This window comes from Haliotis rufescens, unplaced genomic scaffold (assembly GCF_023055435.1).
Source record: "Haliotis rufescens isolate VD_foot unplaced genomic scaffold, xgHalRufe1.0.p SCAF_6, whole genome shotgun sequence".
NCBI lineage: Eukaryota > Metazoa > Mollusca > Gastropoda > Lepetellida > Haliotidae > Haliotis > Haliotis rufescens.
In genome coordinates, this window is record NW_025964334.1 from 11,384,417 (window position 1) to 11,401,610 (window position 17,194).

The window sequence follows — 17,194 nt, forward strand, 5'->3', positions numbered from 1 at the left end:
TTATATTTTCTTTCTTAGCGCTGATCAATCATCATGTTGCTTCAGGACTGGATCGTGGATATGATAAGGAGTGTACTGCAACAAACAAAAGCATACTTATCTTCAAAATGCATTGATAACACGTGGTATATCACGTTGCAAACAAGTTTGAAACTTTAACTGATTTCGTTCTTGTGAAGGACTTTCACATTGTATTATGTGTATTAAGCTAATTGGGAATTGTTACAGTTAACGAAAGAATATATCTCGACCCATAAGTATTGAATCCAGTCTAAAGGCCAAAGCATCCATGCAATACGTACGTTACAGAACCATGAACATCTAAGGTAACATTGGTCACATGGCTATCGACCGGCACTTCCGGTTGGACATCTCTACGGTTGAATCGTTGATGTTGACAGGTCCATTGCGTTGTGTCTTCGACTTGAAGTGTAGGTGTAGCTTACGATTGTGTTCATTCATGTGAAGAAGAATTTCAAATTTAACATAGCAGAGATTATGTACATTCATTCATTAAACAATACAATATATCGCATAGCAAACGTTTTTAAATATTTGTTTAATTGATAATCATACATGTATAGAACAATTCAAAATAAGGCATAGCAAAGATTATGTTCATTTATTCATTCACCAATGCAATATATCGCACAGCACACGTTTTTGTATATTGTTTATACAGATAATCATTCACAATACGAAATAGCAAAGATTGTCAACATTCATGCCTGAAATAATTCAAAATATACCAGTGATAAGATTGCGTTTATTAATGTAATGAATAATTCATGATGTAGCATAGCATATATTGTATACATTCATGCATTGAACAATTCAAATTATAGCAAAGCAAAGATTGTGTACATACATGCAGTGTATGAACATTATTTCCTGGCAAAGAGTGTGAATACTAGTACTAATACATAGAATAAATGAAGATATAGCATAGCAAAGAGTGTGTACTTCCATCCATAAAACTTTACAAAATTACCATAGGATAAACTGTGTAAATTCATACATAGCACAATTAAAACTCATAGCAAAGTAAATATTGCGAAGATAAATTATGCTCATACCTGACACAGGAAAACAATTATTCTTATCAGATGCATCAATAATAACAACATACAGAAGTTTTGTAAACAAATCTAAGGATGTAGCAAATATATTTCAATGTTCAATGTTTTTAAATGGTTGATTTGGTAAATGCAAAAATATCAAGCATAGTGTCAACAGCGATGCAGTAATAATAACATCACATGTCATTGAAGGAAAGTTAGGAAAGCTAGATAGGATAAGACCTACAGATGTAGGTGAGATCTATTATTCTATATTTTGTTAAATTGGTAAGAAACGAAACATGCAGTAAGCATCAGTCTTCACATTCAAAACTTTCATCTCTCACACGGATATTTACACTGTTGGAGTAGTACATCGTACTATCTTATATAGGCAAGGAGGTACTCGCTTCTGGTTCTACAGTAAACACAATATATCAGAACACAACATCAGAACTTTGTTTATCACCCAGAGAGTAAACTGTTACCATAAATCAAAGGTTAACAGACACTCTTTTTCTTCTGTAATTTGTATACATGGATGCAAACATGAAATGTCAAAACCGGAGAATGACCCCTTCAGAACATCTACCGTAACAGATCCTATTGAGCTTAAACGGTTTCAAATAGTGGTGAAAAATATATGAACAGATCACTGAACATCGATGATGACAACAAGTGTTTACGAAAAACTAAGAATGTCCAGCCAAAACGGTAGCTTCCAGGTGACAAGTACGGTTTAAGATGGACAGACACTTACCTGGACATGTAGGGAGGCCGCAGTGTCCCATTTGGATTTCTGTTAGTGCGGCTATACAGCTGATATTATTGGCCGGCGTAACACAACTTCTGCTTCTTTCCATGCTTCCCTCTTGGCCTGGACCACAGGTGGCTGTGCATGCTGCAGCACTCCACTGGCTCCACTCGCCAACATCGTCGTCATCTAGTGGTTGGAATAAGAAAATCGTTTCATTCTTTCGTGGAATGCCTCTATATTTCTCTGGACAACATTTTTATCATTTCTACATAGTTGAATGAAAATTGGAAATTCAGTACAAAAGGCTTGGTCGGACATACATAATATATGTGATCAATAAAAGGAATATGAATTTATTCTTAAGGGTTGTCATACTCTTGATTTCCTTAGTTTAAATACTCCTGGTATCTTTACGACAGTCGCTCTACACGTCCAGAAGTTATGCGTATTTTAATTGCTGCTAGTTGTAACAAACACATATCTAATACCCATATGAGAATGCATAAGATTGTGTGTGATATACAGCTCTAAAGATGTTATCTGATCTTTGTGGTTCGACATATGGCCATAAAGGCACAGTTTCGTCCTCCGATAATTGAAATGAAAGTTTTACATGTACACAACAGAAGTATAAAGTGTATGGCAAATTGGCCTTCACATACCACTACATCGAGAGACATTGCAGTGTGTCTGACTGGTTTCCATCAGTGGACCTGTGCAGTTCTTGCCACCGGCCTCCGGAGCAGGGTTGTTACAATCCCTACGTCTGCTCTGATTTGTCATGACATCTACTCCACATGTAACAGGGCAGGGTACGATTGACCACGATGTCCAGTTTGACAGCCCTCCATCAACTGCAAAGTATCAACATGGTCAACACAGTGATATGCTAGCAATTCATATATAACCAATAATATATTTGACAATTGTGTAGCAAATGCTGATGTTGTGTTCATCCGACTATTTGCTGCGTATTGTAAAATCAGGAAGGTTTCAGTTTTCACGTAGAAAAAGAAACCAGTGTTGTTTATTTACTCAGATTCGTTTGGGTTCTAACCATGTCTCACCTGTACAGTGTGTGTCAAATAAAGCAAAGTGACGATTTATATGATGCCTTTAAAAAGTGATACATAATGTTATCAGGATATTGCATGTCTTTCAAAATGTAGTTTCATTCAAAACAGTTGGCGATTGATTAACAGAATTAAATGGACATGGTTTTTAATATCTTATTTTGGGAACATGTGTCATACGAGCAAGGTAATTGAAGACGGATTTGATATTCCACTTGTATTCACTCCTTTGTTAACTTGGAGACACACTATAATTGCAAACAACCTTTACAAACAAACTCGCTCTGTCAGAGTTGCTTTAGTCAAAGAGGAGAGGCTTTTCCATAGTCTGATGGTGGAAATATAGCACTAAGAATGTACATGAAACGGGTTACGTCTCAGGTTAGAGGTGCTACATTTCATATACTGCAGTACATGAAAGTGTTACAGTTCCACATGGCTACACATTTACCTGGGCATTTAGGAAGGCCGCAGTTTTCCATTTGGGTTTCTGTTAATGTGGCTATACAGCTGATACTATTGGCTGGCGTAACACAACTTCTGCTTCTTTCAATGCTTCCCTCTTGGCCTGGACCACAGGTGGCTGTGCATGCTGCAGCACTCCATTGGCTCCACTCGGTCACATTGTCGTCGCCTAGTGGTTGGAATAAGAAAATCGTTTCATTCTTTCGTGCAATGCCTCTATATTTCTCTGGACAACATTTTTATCATTTCTACATAGTTGAATGAAAATTGGAAAGTCAATACGAAAGGCTTGGTCGGACATACATAATATATGTGATCAATAAAAGGAATATGAATTTATTCTTAAGAGTTGTCATACTCTTGATTTCCTTAGTTTAAATACTCCTGGTATCTTTACGACAGTCGCTCTACACGTCCAGAAGTTATGCGTATTTTAATTGCTGCTAGTTGTAACAAACACATATCTAATACCCATATGAGAATGCATAAGATTGTGTGTGATATACAGCTCTAAAGATGTTATCTGATCTTTGTGGTTCGACATATGGCCATAAAGGCACAGTTTCGTCCTCCGATAATTGAAATGAAAGTTTTACATGTACACAACAGAAGTATAAAGTGTATGGCAAATTGGCCTTCACATACCACTACATCGAGAGACATTGCAGTGTGTCTGACTGGTTTCCATCAGTGGACCTGTGCAGTTCTTGCCACCGGCCTCCGGAGCAGGGTTGTTACAATCCCTACGTCTTCTCTGATTTGTCATGACATCTACTCCACATGTAACAGGGCAGGGTACGATTGACCACGATGTCCAGTTTGACAGCCCTCCATCAACTGCAAAGTATCAACATGGTCAACACAGTGATATGCTAGCAATCCATATATAACCAATAATGTATTTGACAATTGTGTAGCAAATGCTGATGTTGTGTTCATCCGACTATTTGCTGCGTATTGTAAAATCAGGAAGGTTTCAGTTTGCACGTAGAAAAAGAAACCACTGTTGTTTATTTACTCAGATTCGTTTGGGTTCTAACCATGTCTCACCTGTACAGTGTGCGTCAATTAAAGCAAAGTGACGATTTATATGATGCCTTTAAAAAGTGATACATAATGTTATCAGGATATTGCATGTCTTTCAAAATGTAGTTTCATTCAAAACAGTTGGCGATTGATTAACAGAATTAATATCCAAGGTACTTTTCGCCCCTTAATTACAGGTGTTAATTGTTGTTAATTAACCGGAGGGTAACAGTCGTTACCTCCTCACCTGTACTACGGTAATCCCCTCGTTCTTGGTGCTGACAGACTGGGATGTTACGAGAGGTACAAGGTCAGTACCCGAGGGCCTTGGATGAATTACCGTAGTTCTCCCAATGAGCACAAAGAGTTTCTTTCGTTGATGACTGTTTATTCAATCACTAATGATTGATCAACAACTTCTGGTCACGATGGTTTAAGGACTTTAGCCGCAAAGCTTCAGTCCTGGCCGAAATACTGGAGGTGTAAACTGGTGTTTTTCAGAGTAAGGTCGAGATCGTGGTGCTCAATTGGGATCCTCCAGTCTCCCCGAACCTTGGGTCTCCCCGTCCTTTTTACCCCCAGCTTACGTCAAGGTTTTACCCATTTTTTTCCTATTTCATTGGTCAAACACCTTTCCCCCCTTACCTTAGGTCGTTCTTCCCCACTCTTCTCTAATAACCAGAACCTTATTCGGACTCGCTATCATGTAACTTCTTACCCCTTGGAATTCGGACTATTTTCCCCCCTCAGACCATATATGTCCAAAGTCCCTGACGTTCCCGTACCTCCCAACTCTATTTTTTTCCCTTTTATCTATTTCTCATCTGTTAATTATATTTCGTTCATGTATAACCCTCGACCTACTGCCCTCGTCCCTGGATCCTCGTGGCCCGGCATGCTCCCGTAGTCTTCAAGTAACCAGAGCTGCCTGTTTTATACATTTACCTATTCCCGACTTACCGACCCCAACTCTCCCTCTTGATCTTTTATAGAATCAGAATGTATCTTAATGCTTATTAATTACTTTAATTACTTGTTAATTATCTAAATGTATATTACACTTTTATGCCTATAATAATGCCTATAATATTAAATGGACATGGTTTTTAATATCTTTTTTTGGGAACATGTGTCATACGAGCAAGGTAATTGAAGACGGATTTGATATTCCACTTGTATTCACTCCTTTGTTAACTTGGAGACACACTATAATTGCAAACAACCTTTACAAACAAACTCGCTCTGTCAGAGTTGCTTTAGTCAAGGAGGCTTTTCCATAGTCTGATGGTGGAAATATAGCACTAAGAATGTACATGAAACGGGTTACGTCTCAGGTTAGAGGTGCTACATTTCATATACTGCAGTACATGAAAGTGTTACAGTTCCACATGGCTACACATTTACCTGGGCATTTAGGAAGGCCGCAGTTTTCCATTTGGGTTTCTGTTAATGTGGCTATACAGCTGATACTATTGGCCGGCATAACACAACTTCTGCTTCTTTCAATGCTTCCCTCTTGGCCTGGACCACAGGTGGTTGTGCATGCTGCAGCACTCCATTGGCTCCACTCGGTCACATTGTCGTCGCCTAGTGGTTGGAATAAGAAAATCGTTTCATTCTTTCGTGCAATGCCTCTATATTTCTCTGGACAACATTTTTATCATTTCTACATAGTTGAATGAAAATTGGAAAGTCAATACAAAAGGCTTGGTCGGACATACATAATATATGTGATCAATAAAAGGAATATGAATTTATTCTTAAGAGTTGTCATACTCTTGATTTCCTTTGTTTAAATACTCCTGGTATCTTTACGACAGTCGCTCTACACGTCCAGAAGTTATGCGTATTTTAATTGCTGCTAGTTGTAACAAACACATATCTAATACCCATATGAGAATGCATAAGATTGTGTGTGATATACAGCTCTAAAGATGTTATCTGATCTTTGTGGTTCGACATATGGCCATAAAGGCACAGTTTCGTCCTCCGATAATTGAAATGAAAGTTTTACATGTACACAACAGAAGTATAAAGTGTATGGCAAATTGGCCTTCACATACCACTACATCGAGAGACATTGCAGTGTGTCTGACTGGTTTCCATCAGTGGACCTGTGCAGTTCTTGCCACCGGCCTCCGGAGCAGGGTTGTTACAATCCCTACGTCTGCTCTGATTTGTCATGACATCTACTCCACATGTAACAGGGCAGGGTACGATTGACCACGATGTCCAGTTTGACAGCCCTCCATCAACTGCAAAGTATCAACATGGTCAACACAGTGATATGCTAGCAATCCATATATAACCAATAATGTATTTGACAATTGTGTAGCAACTGCTGATGTTGTGTTCATCCGACTATTTGCTGCGTATTGTAAAATCAGGAAGGTTTCAGTTTGCACGTAGAAAAAGAAACCACTGTTGTTTATTTACTCAGATTCGTTTGGGTTCTAACCATGTCTCACCTGTACAGTGTGCGTCAAATAAAGCAAAGTGACGATTTATATGATGCCTTTAAAAAGTGATACATAATGTTATCAGGATATTGCATGTCTTTCAAAATGTAGTTTCATTCAAAACAGTTGGCGATTGATTAACAGAATTAAATGGACATGGTTTTTAATATCTTATTTTGGGAACATGTGTCATACGAGCAAGGTAATTGAAGACGGATTTGATATTCCACTTGTATTCACTCCTTTGTTAACTTGGAGACACACTATAATTGCAAACAACCTTTACATACAAACTCGCTCTGTCAGAGTTGCTTTAGTCAAAGAGGAGAGGCTTTTCCATAGTCTGATGGTGGAAATATAGCACTAAGAATGTACATGAAACGGGTTACGTCTCAGGTTAGAGGTGCTACATTTCATATACTGCAGTACATGAAAGTGTTACAGTTCCACATGGCTACACATTTACTTCGGCATTTAGGAAGGCCGCAGTTTTCCATTTGGGTTTCTGTTAATGTGGCTATACAGCTGATACTATTGGCTGGCGTAACACAACTTCTGCTTCTTTCAATGCTTCCCTCTTGGCCTGGACCACAGGTGGCTGTGCATGCTGCAGCACTCCATTGGCTCCACTCGGTCACATTGTCGTCGCCTAGTGGTTGGAATAAGAAAATCGTTTCATTCTTTCGTGCAATGCCTCTATATTTCTCTGGACAACATTTTTATCATTTCTACATAGTTGAATGAAAATTGGAAAGTCAATACGAAAGGCTTGGTCGAACATACATAATATATGTGATCAATAAAAGGAATATGAATTTATTCTTAAGGGTTGTCATACTCTTGATTTCCTTAGTTTAAATACTCCTGGTATCTTTACGACAGTCGCTCTACACGTCCAGAAGTTATGCGTATTTTAATTGCTGCTAGTTGTAACAAACACATATCTAATACCCATATGAGAATGCATAAGATTGTGTGTGATATACAGCTCTAAAGATGTTATCTGATCTTTGTGGTTCGACATATGGCCATAAAGGCACAGTTTCGTCCTCCGATAATTGAAATGAAAGTTTTACATGTACACAACAGAAGTATAAAGTGTATGGCAAATTGGCCTTCACATACCACTACATCGAGAAACATTGCAGTGTGTCTGACTGGTTTCCATCAGTGGACCTGTGCAGTTCTTGCCACCGGCCTCCGGAGCAGGGTTGTTACAATCCCTACGTCTTCTCTGATTTGTCATGACATCTACTCCACATGTAACAGGGCAGGGTACGATTGACCACGATGTCCAGTTTGACAGCCCTCCATCAACTGCAAAGTATCAACATGGTCAACACAGTGATATGCTAGCAATCCATATATAACCAATAATGTATTTGACAATTGTGTAGCAACTGCTGATGTTGTGTTCATCCGACTATTTGCTGCGTATTGTAAAATCAGGAAGGTTTCAGTTTGCACGTAGAAAAAGAAACCAGTGTTGTTTATTTACTCAGATTCGTTTGGGTTCTAACCATGTCTCACCTGTACAGTGTGCGTCAATTAAAGCAAAGTGACGATTTATATGATGCCTTTAAAAAGTGATACATAATGTTATCAGGATATTGCATGTCTTTCAAAATGTAGTTTCATTCAAAACAGTTGGCGATTGATTAACAGAATTAAATGGACATGGTTTTTAATATCTTATGTTGGGAACATGTGTCATACGAGCAAGGTAATTGAAGACGGATTTGATATTCCACTTGTATTCACTCCTTTGTTAACTTGGAGAAACACTATAATTGCAAACAACCTTTACAAACAAACTCGCTCTGTCAGAGTTGCTTTAGTCAAAGAGGAGAGGCTTTTCCATAGTCTGATGGTGGAAATATAGCACTAAGAATGTACATGAAACGGGTTACGTCTCAGGTTAGAGGTGCTACATTTCATATACTGCAGTACATGAAAGTGTTACAGTTCCACATGGCTACACATTTACCTGGGCATTTAGGAAGGCCGCAGTTTTCCATTTGGGTTTCTGTTAATGTGGCTATACAGCTGATACTATTGGCCGGCATAACACAACTTCTGCTTCTTTCAATGCTTCCCTCTTGGCCTGGACCACAGGTGGTTGTGCATGCTGCAGCACTCCATTGGCTCCACTCGGTCACATTGTCGTCGCCTAGTGGTTGGAATAAGAAAATCGTTTCATTCTTTCGTGCAATGCCTCTATATTTCTCTGGACAACATTTTTATCATTTCTACATAGTTGAATGAAAATTGGAAAGTCAATACAAAAGGCTTGGTCGGACATACATAATATATGTGATCAATAAAAGGAATATGAATTTATTCTTAAGAGTTGTCATACTCTTGATTTCCTAAGTTTAAATACTCCTGGTATCTTTACGACAGTCGCTCTACACGTCCAGAAGTTATGCGTATTTTAATTGCTGCTAGTTGTAACAGAGACATATCTAATACCCATATGAGAATGCATAAGATTGTGTGTGATATACAGCTCTAAAGATGTTATCTGATCTTTGTGGTTCGACATATGGCCATGAAGGCACAGTTTCGTCCTCCGATAATTGAAATGAAAGTTTTACATGTACACTTCAGAAGTATAAAGTGTATGGCAAATTGGCCTTCACATACCACTACATCGAGAGACATTGCAGTGTGTCTGACTGGTTTCCATCAGTGGACCTGTGCAGTTCTTGCCACCGGCCTCCGGAGGAGGGTTGTTACAATCCCTACGTCTGCTCTGATTTGTCATGACATCTACTCCACATGTAACAGGGCAGGGTACGATTGACCACGATGTCCAGTTTGACAGCCCTCCATCAACTGCAAAGTATCAACATGGTCAACACAGTGATATGCTAGCAATCCATATATAACCAATAATGTATTTGACAATTGTGTAGCAACTGCTGATGCTGTGTTCATCCGACTATTTGCTGCGTATTGTAAAATCAGGAAGGTTTCAGTTTGCACGTAGAAAAAGAAACCAGTGTTGTTTATTTACTCAGATTCGTTTGGGTTCTAACCATGTCTCACCTGTACAGTGTGCGTCAATTAAAGCAAAGTGACGATTTATATGATGCCTTTAAAAAGTGATACATAATGTTATCAGGATATTGCATGTCTTTCAAAATGTAGTTTCATTCAAAACAGTTGGCGATTGATTAACAGAATTAAATGGACATGGTTTTTAATATCTTATGTTGGGAACATGTGTCATACGAGCAAGGTAATTGAAGACGGATTTGATATTCCACTTGTATTCACTCCTTTGTTAACTTGGAGAAACACTATAATTGCAAACAACCTTTACAAACAAACTCGCTCTGTCAGAGTTGCTTTAGTCAAAGAGGAGAGGCTTTTCCATAGTCTGATGGTGGAAATATAGCACTAAGAATGTACATGAAACGGGTTACGTCTCAGGTTAGAGGTGCTACATTTCATATACTGCAGTACATGAAAGTGTTACAGTTCCACATGGCTACACATTTACCTGGGCATTTAGGAAGGCCGCAGTTTTCCATTTGGGTTTCTGTTAATGTGGCTATACAGCTGATACTATTGGCCGGCATAACACAACTTCTGCTTCTTTCAATGCTTCCCTCTTGGCCTGGACCACAGGTGGTTGTGCATGCTGCAGCACTCCATTGGCTCCACTCGGTCACATTGTCGTCGCCTAGTGGTTGGAATAAGAAAATCGTTTCATTCTTTCGTGCAATGCCTCTATATTTCTCTGGACAACATTTTTATCATTTCTACATAGTTGAATGAAAATTGGAAAGTCAATACGAAAGGCTTGGTCGGACATACATAATATATGTGATCAATAAAAGGAATATGAATTTATTCTTAAGAGTTGTCATACTCTTGATTTCCTTTGTTTAAATACTCCTGGTATCTTTACGACAGTCGCTCTACACGTCCAGAAGTTATGCGTATTTTAATTGCTGCTAGTTGTAACAAACACATATCTAATACCCATATGAGAATGCATAAGATTGTGTGTGATATACAGCTCTAAAGATGTTATCTGATCTTTGTGGTTCGACATATGGCCATAAAGGCACAGTTTCGTCCTCCGATAATTGAAATGAAAGTTTTACATGTACACAACAGAAGTATAAAGTGTATGGCAAATTGGCCTTCACATACCACTACATCGAGAGACATTGCAGTGTGTCTGACTGGTTTCCATCAGTGGACCTGTGCAGTTCTTGCCACCGGCCTCCGGAGCAGGGTTGTTACAATCCCTACGTCTGCTCTGATTTGTCATGACATCTACTCCACATGTAACAGGGCAGGGTACGATTGACCACGATGTCCAGTTTGACAGCCCTCCATCAACTGCAAAGTATCAACATGGTCAACACAGTGATATGCTAGCAATCCATATATAACCAATAATGTATTTGACAATTGTGTAGCAACTGCTGATGTTGTGTTCATCCGACTATTTGCTGCGTATTGTAAAATCAGGAAGGTTTCAGTTTGCACGTAGAAAAAGAAACCACTGTTGTTTATTTACTCAGATTCGTTTGGGTTCTAACCATGTCTCACCTGTACAGTGTGCGTCAAATAAAGCAAAGTGACGATTTATATGATGCCTTTAAAAAGTGATACATAATGTTATCAGGATATTGCATGTCTTTCAAAATGTAGTTTCATTCAAAACAGTTGGCGATTGATTAACAGAATTAAATGGACATGGTTTTTAATATCTTATTTTGGGAACATGTGTCATACGAGCAAGGTAATTGAAGACGGATTTGATATTCCACTTGTATTCACTCCTTTGTTAACTTGGAGACACACTATAATTGCAAACAACCTTTACAAACAAACTCGCTCTGTCAGAGTTGCTTTAGTCAAAGAGGAGAGGCTTTTCCATAGTCTGATGGTGGAAATATAGCACTAAGAATGTACATGAAACGGGTTACGTCTCAGGTTAGAGGTGCTACATTTCATATACTGCAGTACATGAAAGTGTTACAGTTCCACATGGCTACACATTTACTTCGGCATTTAGGAAGGCCGCAGTTTTCCATTTGGGTTTCTGTTAATGTGGCTATACAGCTGATACTATTGGCTGGCGTAACACAACTTCTGCTTCTTTCAATGCTTCCCTCTTGGCCTGGACCACAGGTGGCTGTGCATGCTGCAGCACTCCATTGGCTCCACTCGGTCACATTGTCGTCGCCTAGTGGTTGGAATAAGAAAATCGTTTCATTCTTTCGTGCAATGCCTCTATATTTCTCTGGACAACATTTTTATCATTTCTACATAGTTGAATGAAAATTGGAAAGTCAATACGAAAGGCTTGGTCGAACATACATAATATATGTGATCAATAAAAGGAATATGAATTTATTCTTAAGGGTTGTCATACTCTTGATTTCCTTAGTTTAAATACTCCTGGTATCTTTACAACAGTCGCTCTACACGTCCAGAAGTTATGCGTATTTTAATTGCTGCTAGTTGTAACAAACACATATCTAATACCCATATGAGAATGCATAAGATTGTGTGTGATATACAGCTCTAAAGATGTTATCTGATCTTTGTGGTTCGACATATGGCCATAAAGGCACAGTTTCGTCCTCCGATAATTGAAATGAAAGTTTTACATGTACACAACAGAAGTATAAAGTGTATGGCAAATTGGCCTTCACATACCACTACATCGAGAGACATTGCAGTGTGTCTGACTGGTTTCCATCAGTGGACCTGTGCAGTTCTTGCCACCGGCCTCCGGAGCAGGGTTGTTACAATCCCTACGTCTTCTCTGATTTGTCATGACATCTACTCCACATGTAACAGGGCAGGGTACGATTGACCACGATGTCCAGTTTGACAGCCCTCCATCAACTGCAAAGTATCAACATGGTCAACACAGTGATATGCTAGCAATCCATATATAACCAATAATGTATTTGACAATTGTGTAGCAACTGCTGATGTTGTGTTCATCCGACTATTTGCTGCGTATTGTAAAATCAGGAAGGTTTCAGTTTGCACGTAGAAAAAGAAACCAGTGTTGTTTATTTACTCAGATTCGTTTGGGTTCTAACCATGTCTCACCTGTACAGTGTGCGTCAATTAAAGCAAAGTGACGATTTATATGATGCCTTTAAAAAGTGATACATAATGTTATCAGGATATTGCATGTCTTTCAAAATGTAGTTTCATTCAAAACAGTTGGCGATTGATTAACAGAATTAAATGGACATGGTTTTTAATATCTTATGTTGGGAACATGTGTCATACGAGCAAGGTAATTGAAGACGGATTTGATATTCCACTTGTATTCACTCCTTTGTTAACTTGGAGAAACACTATAATTGCAAACAACCTTTACAAACAAACTCGCTCTGTCAGAGTTGCTTTAGTCAAAGAGGAGAGGCTTTTCCATAGTCTGATGGTGGAAATATAGCACTAAGAATGTACATGAAACGGGTTACGTCTCAGGTTAGAGGTGCTACATTTCATATACTGCAGTACATGAAAGTGTTACAGTTCCACATGGCTACACATTTACCTGGGCATTTAGGAAGGCCGCAGTTTTCCATTTGGGTTTCTGTTAATGTGGCTATACAGCTGATACTATTGGCCGGCATAACACAACTTCTGCTTCTTTCAATGCTTCCCTCTTGGCCTGGACCACAGGTGGTTGTGCATGCTGCAGCACTCCATTGGCTCCACTCGGTCACATTGTCGTCGCCTAGTGGTTGGAATAAGAAAATCGTTTCATTCTTTCGTGCAATGCCTCTATATTTCTCTGGACAACATTTTTATCATTTCTACATAGTTGAATGAAAATTGGAAAGTCAATACAAAAGGCTTGGTCGGACATACATAATATATGTGATCAATAAAAGGAATATGAATTTATTCTTAAGAGTTGTCATACTCTTGATTTCCTAAGTTTAAATACTCCTGGTATCTTTACGACAGTCGCTCTACACGTCCAGAAGTTATGCGTATTTTAATTGCTGCTAGTTGTAACAGAGACATATCTAATACCCATATGAGAATGCATAAGATTGTGTGTGATATACAGCTCTAAAGATGTTATCTGATCTTTGTGGTTCGACATATGGCCATGAAGGCACAGTTTCGTCCTCCGATAATTGAAATGAAAGTTTTACATGTACACTTCAGAAGTATAAAGTGTATGGCAAATTGGCCTTCACATACCACTACATCGAGAGACATTGCAGTGTGTCTGACTGGTTTCCATCAGTGGACCTGTGCAGTTCTTGCCACCGGCCTCCGGAGGAGGGTTGTTACAATCCCTACGTCTGCTCTGATTTGTCATGACATCTACTCCACATGTAACAGGGCAGGGTACGATTGACCACGATGTCCAGTTTGACAGCCCTCCATCAACTGCAAAGTATCAACATGGTCAACACAGTGATATGCTAGCAATCCATATATAACCAATAATGTATTTGACAATTGTGTAGCAACTGCTGATGCTGTGTTCATCCGACTATTTGCTGCGTATTGTAAAATCAGGAAGGTTTCAGTTTGCACGTAGAAAAAGAAACCAGTGTTGTTTATTTACTCAGATTCGTTTGGGTTCTAACCATGTCTCACCTGTACAGTGTGCGTCAATTAAAGCAAAGTGACGATTTATATGATGCCTTTAAAAAGTGATACATAATGTTATCAGGATATTGCATGTCTTTCAAAATGTAGTTTCATTCAAAACAGTTGGCGATTGATTAACAGAATTAAATGGACATGGTTTTTAATATCTTATGTTGGGAACATGTGTCATACGAGCAAGGTAATTGAAGACGGATTTGATATTCCACTTGTATTCACTCCTTTGTTAACTTGGAGAAACACTATAATTGCAAACAACCTTTACAAACAAACTCGCTCTGTCAGAGTTGCTTTAGTCAAAGAGGAGAGGCTTTTCCATAGTCTGATGGTGGAAATATAGCACTAAGAATGTACATGAAACGGGTTACGTCTCAGGTTAGAGGTGCTACATTTCATATACTGCAGTACATGAAAGTGTTACAGTTCCACATGGCTACACATTTACCTGGGCATTTAGGAAGGCCGCAGTTTTCCATTTGGGTTTCTGTTAATGTGGCTATACAGCTGATACTATTGGCCGGCATAACACAACTTCTGCTTCTTTCAATGCTTCCCTCTTGGCCTGGACCACAGGTGGTTGTGCATGCTGCAGCACTCCATTGGCTCCACTCGGTCACATTGTCGTCGCCTAGTGGTTGGAATAAGAAAATCGTTTCATTCTTTCGTGCAATGCCTCTATATTTCTCTGGACAACATTTTTATCATTTCTACATAGTTGAATGAAAATTGGAAAGTCAATACAAAAGGCTTGGTCGGACATACATAATATATGTGATCAATAAAAGGAATATGAATTTATTCTTAAGAGTTGTCATACTCTTGATTTCCTAAGTTTAAATACTCCTGGTATCTTTACGACAGTCGCTCTACACGTCCAGAAGTTATGCGTATTTTAATTGCTGCTAGTTGTAACAGAGACATATCTAATACCCATATGAGAATGCATAAGATTGTGTGTGATATACAGCTCTAAAGATGTTATCTGATCTTTGTGGTTCGACATATGGCCATGAAGGCACAGTTTCGTCCTCCGATAATTGAAATGAAAGTTTTACATGTACACTTCAGAAGTATAAAGTGTATGGCAAATTGGCCTTCACATACCACTACATCGAGAGACATTGCAGTGTGTCTGACTGGTTTCCATCAGTGGACCTGTGCAGTTCTTGCCACCGGCCTCCGGAGGAGGGTTGTTACAATCCCTACGTCTGCTCTGATTTGTCATGACATCTACTCCACATGTAACAGGGCAGGGTACGATTGACCACGATGTCCAGTTTGACAGCCCTCCATCAACTGCAAAGTATCAACATGGTCAACACAGTGATATGCTAGCAATCCATATATAACCAATAATATATTTGACAATTGTGTAGCAAATGCTGATGTTGTGTTCATCCGACTATTTGCTGCGTATTGTAAAATCAGGAAGGTTTCAGTTTGCACGTAGAAAAAGAAACCAGTGTTGTTTATTTACTCAGATTCGTTTGGGTTCTAACCATGTCTCACCTGTACAGTGTGCGTCAAATAAAGCAAAGTGACGATTTATATGATGCCTTTAAAAAGTGATGCATAATGTTATCAGGATATTGCATGTCTTTCAAAATGTAGTTTCATTCAAAACAGTTGGCGATTGATTAACAGAATTAAATGGACATGGTTTTTAATATCTTATGTTGGGAACATGTGTCATACGAGCAAGGTAATTGAAGACGGATTTGATATTCCACTTGTATTCACTCCTTTGTTAACTTGGAGACACACTATAATTGCAAACAACCTTTACATACAAACTCGCTCTGTCAGAGTTGCTTGAGTCAAAGAGGAGAGGCTTTTCCATAGTCTGATGGTGGAAATATAGCACTAAGAATGTACATGAAACGGGTTACGTCTCAGGTTAGAGGTGCTACATTTCATATACTGCAGTACATGAAAGTGTTACAGTTCCACATGGCTACACATTTACCTGGGCATTTAGGAAGGCCGCAGTTTTCCATTTGGGTTTCTGTTAATGTGGCTATACAGCTGATACTATTGGCTGGCGTAACACAACTTCTGCTTCTTTCAATGCTTCCCTCTTGGCCTGGACCACAGGTGGCTGTGCATGATGCAGCACTCCATTGGCTCCACTCGCCAACATCGTCGTCATCTAGTGGTTGGAATAAGAAAATCGTTTCATTCTTCTGCGCAAATCCTCTATATTTCTCTGGACAACATTTCTATCATTTCTACACAGATGAATGAAAATTGGAAAGTCAATACAAAAGGCTTGGTCGAACATACATAATATATGTGATCAATACAAGGAATATGAATTTCTTTTAAGGTTTGCCATACTCTTGATTTCTTTAGTTTAAATACTCCTGGTATCTTTACAACAGTCGCTCTACACGTCCAGAAGTTATGCGTATTTAAACAGCTGCTAGTTGTAACAGACACATATCCAACACCCATATGAGAATGCATAAGATTGTGTGTGATCATACAACTCTTAAGATGTCTTCTGATTATTGTGGTTCGACATATGGCCATAAAGACAGTTTCGTCCTACGATAATTAAACTGAAAGTTGTACATGTACACAACAGAAGTATAAACTGTGTGGCAAATTGGCCTTCACATACCACTACATGGAGGGACGTTGCAGTGTGTCTGACTGGTTTCCATCAGCGGACCTGTGCAGTTCTTGCCACCGGCTTCCGGAGCGGGGTTGTTACAATCCCTACGTCTG

General features: G+C 39.0%; 1 protein-coding gene across 1 annotated transcript in view; it reads right to left on the reverse strand.

The window, feature by feature from the left end:
* Positions 1 to 17,194, reverse strand: part of LOC124128597 (SCO-spondin-like) — a 28,841-nt gene continuing 11,647 nt past the window's right edge. Inside the window, exons 12-30 of the mRNA XM_048385963.1 lie at positions 16,431 to 16,613; positions 15,569 to 15,760; positions 14,910 to 15,092; positions 14,048 to 14,239; positions 13,389 to 13,571; positions 12,527 to 12,718; positions 11,868 to 12,050; positions 11,006 to 11,197; positions 10,347 to 10,529; positions 9,485 to 9,676; positions 8,826 to 9,008; positions 7,964 to 8,155; positions 7,305 to 7,487; positions 6,443 to 6,634; positions 3,999 to 4,190; positions 3,340 to 3,522; positions 2,478 to 2,669; positions 303 to 2,001; positions 1 to 75 (exon numbers count right to left, since the gene is read on the reverse strand). Coding sequence (XP_048241920.1) covers positions 1,751 to 2,001; positions 2,478 to 2,669; positions 3,340 to 3,522; positions 3,999 to 4,190; positions 6,443 to 6,634; positions 7,305 to 7,487; positions 7,964 to 8,155; positions 8,826 to 9,008; positions 9,485 to 9,676; positions 10,347 to 10,529; positions 11,006 to 11,197; positions 11,868 to 12,050; positions 12,527 to 12,718; positions 13,389 to 13,571; positions 14,048 to 14,239; positions 14,910 to 15,092; positions 15,569 to 15,760; positions 16,431 to 16,613 — 3,443 coding nt within the window. The 3' untranslated portion in view covers positions 1 to 75; positions 303 to 1,750. The remainder of the gene's footprint in view (positions 76 to 302; positions 2,002 to 2,477; positions 2,670 to 3,339; positions 3,523 to 3,998; positions 4,191 to 6,442; positions 6,635 to 7,304; positions 7,488 to 7,963; positions 8,156 to 8,825; positions 9,009 to 9,484; positions 9,677 to 10,346; positions 10,530 to 11,005; positions 11,198 to 11,867; positions 12,051 to 12,526; positions 12,719 to 13,388; positions 13,572 to 14,047; positions 14,240 to 14,909; positions 15,093 to 15,568; positions 15,761 to 16,430; positions 16,614 to 17,194) is intronic.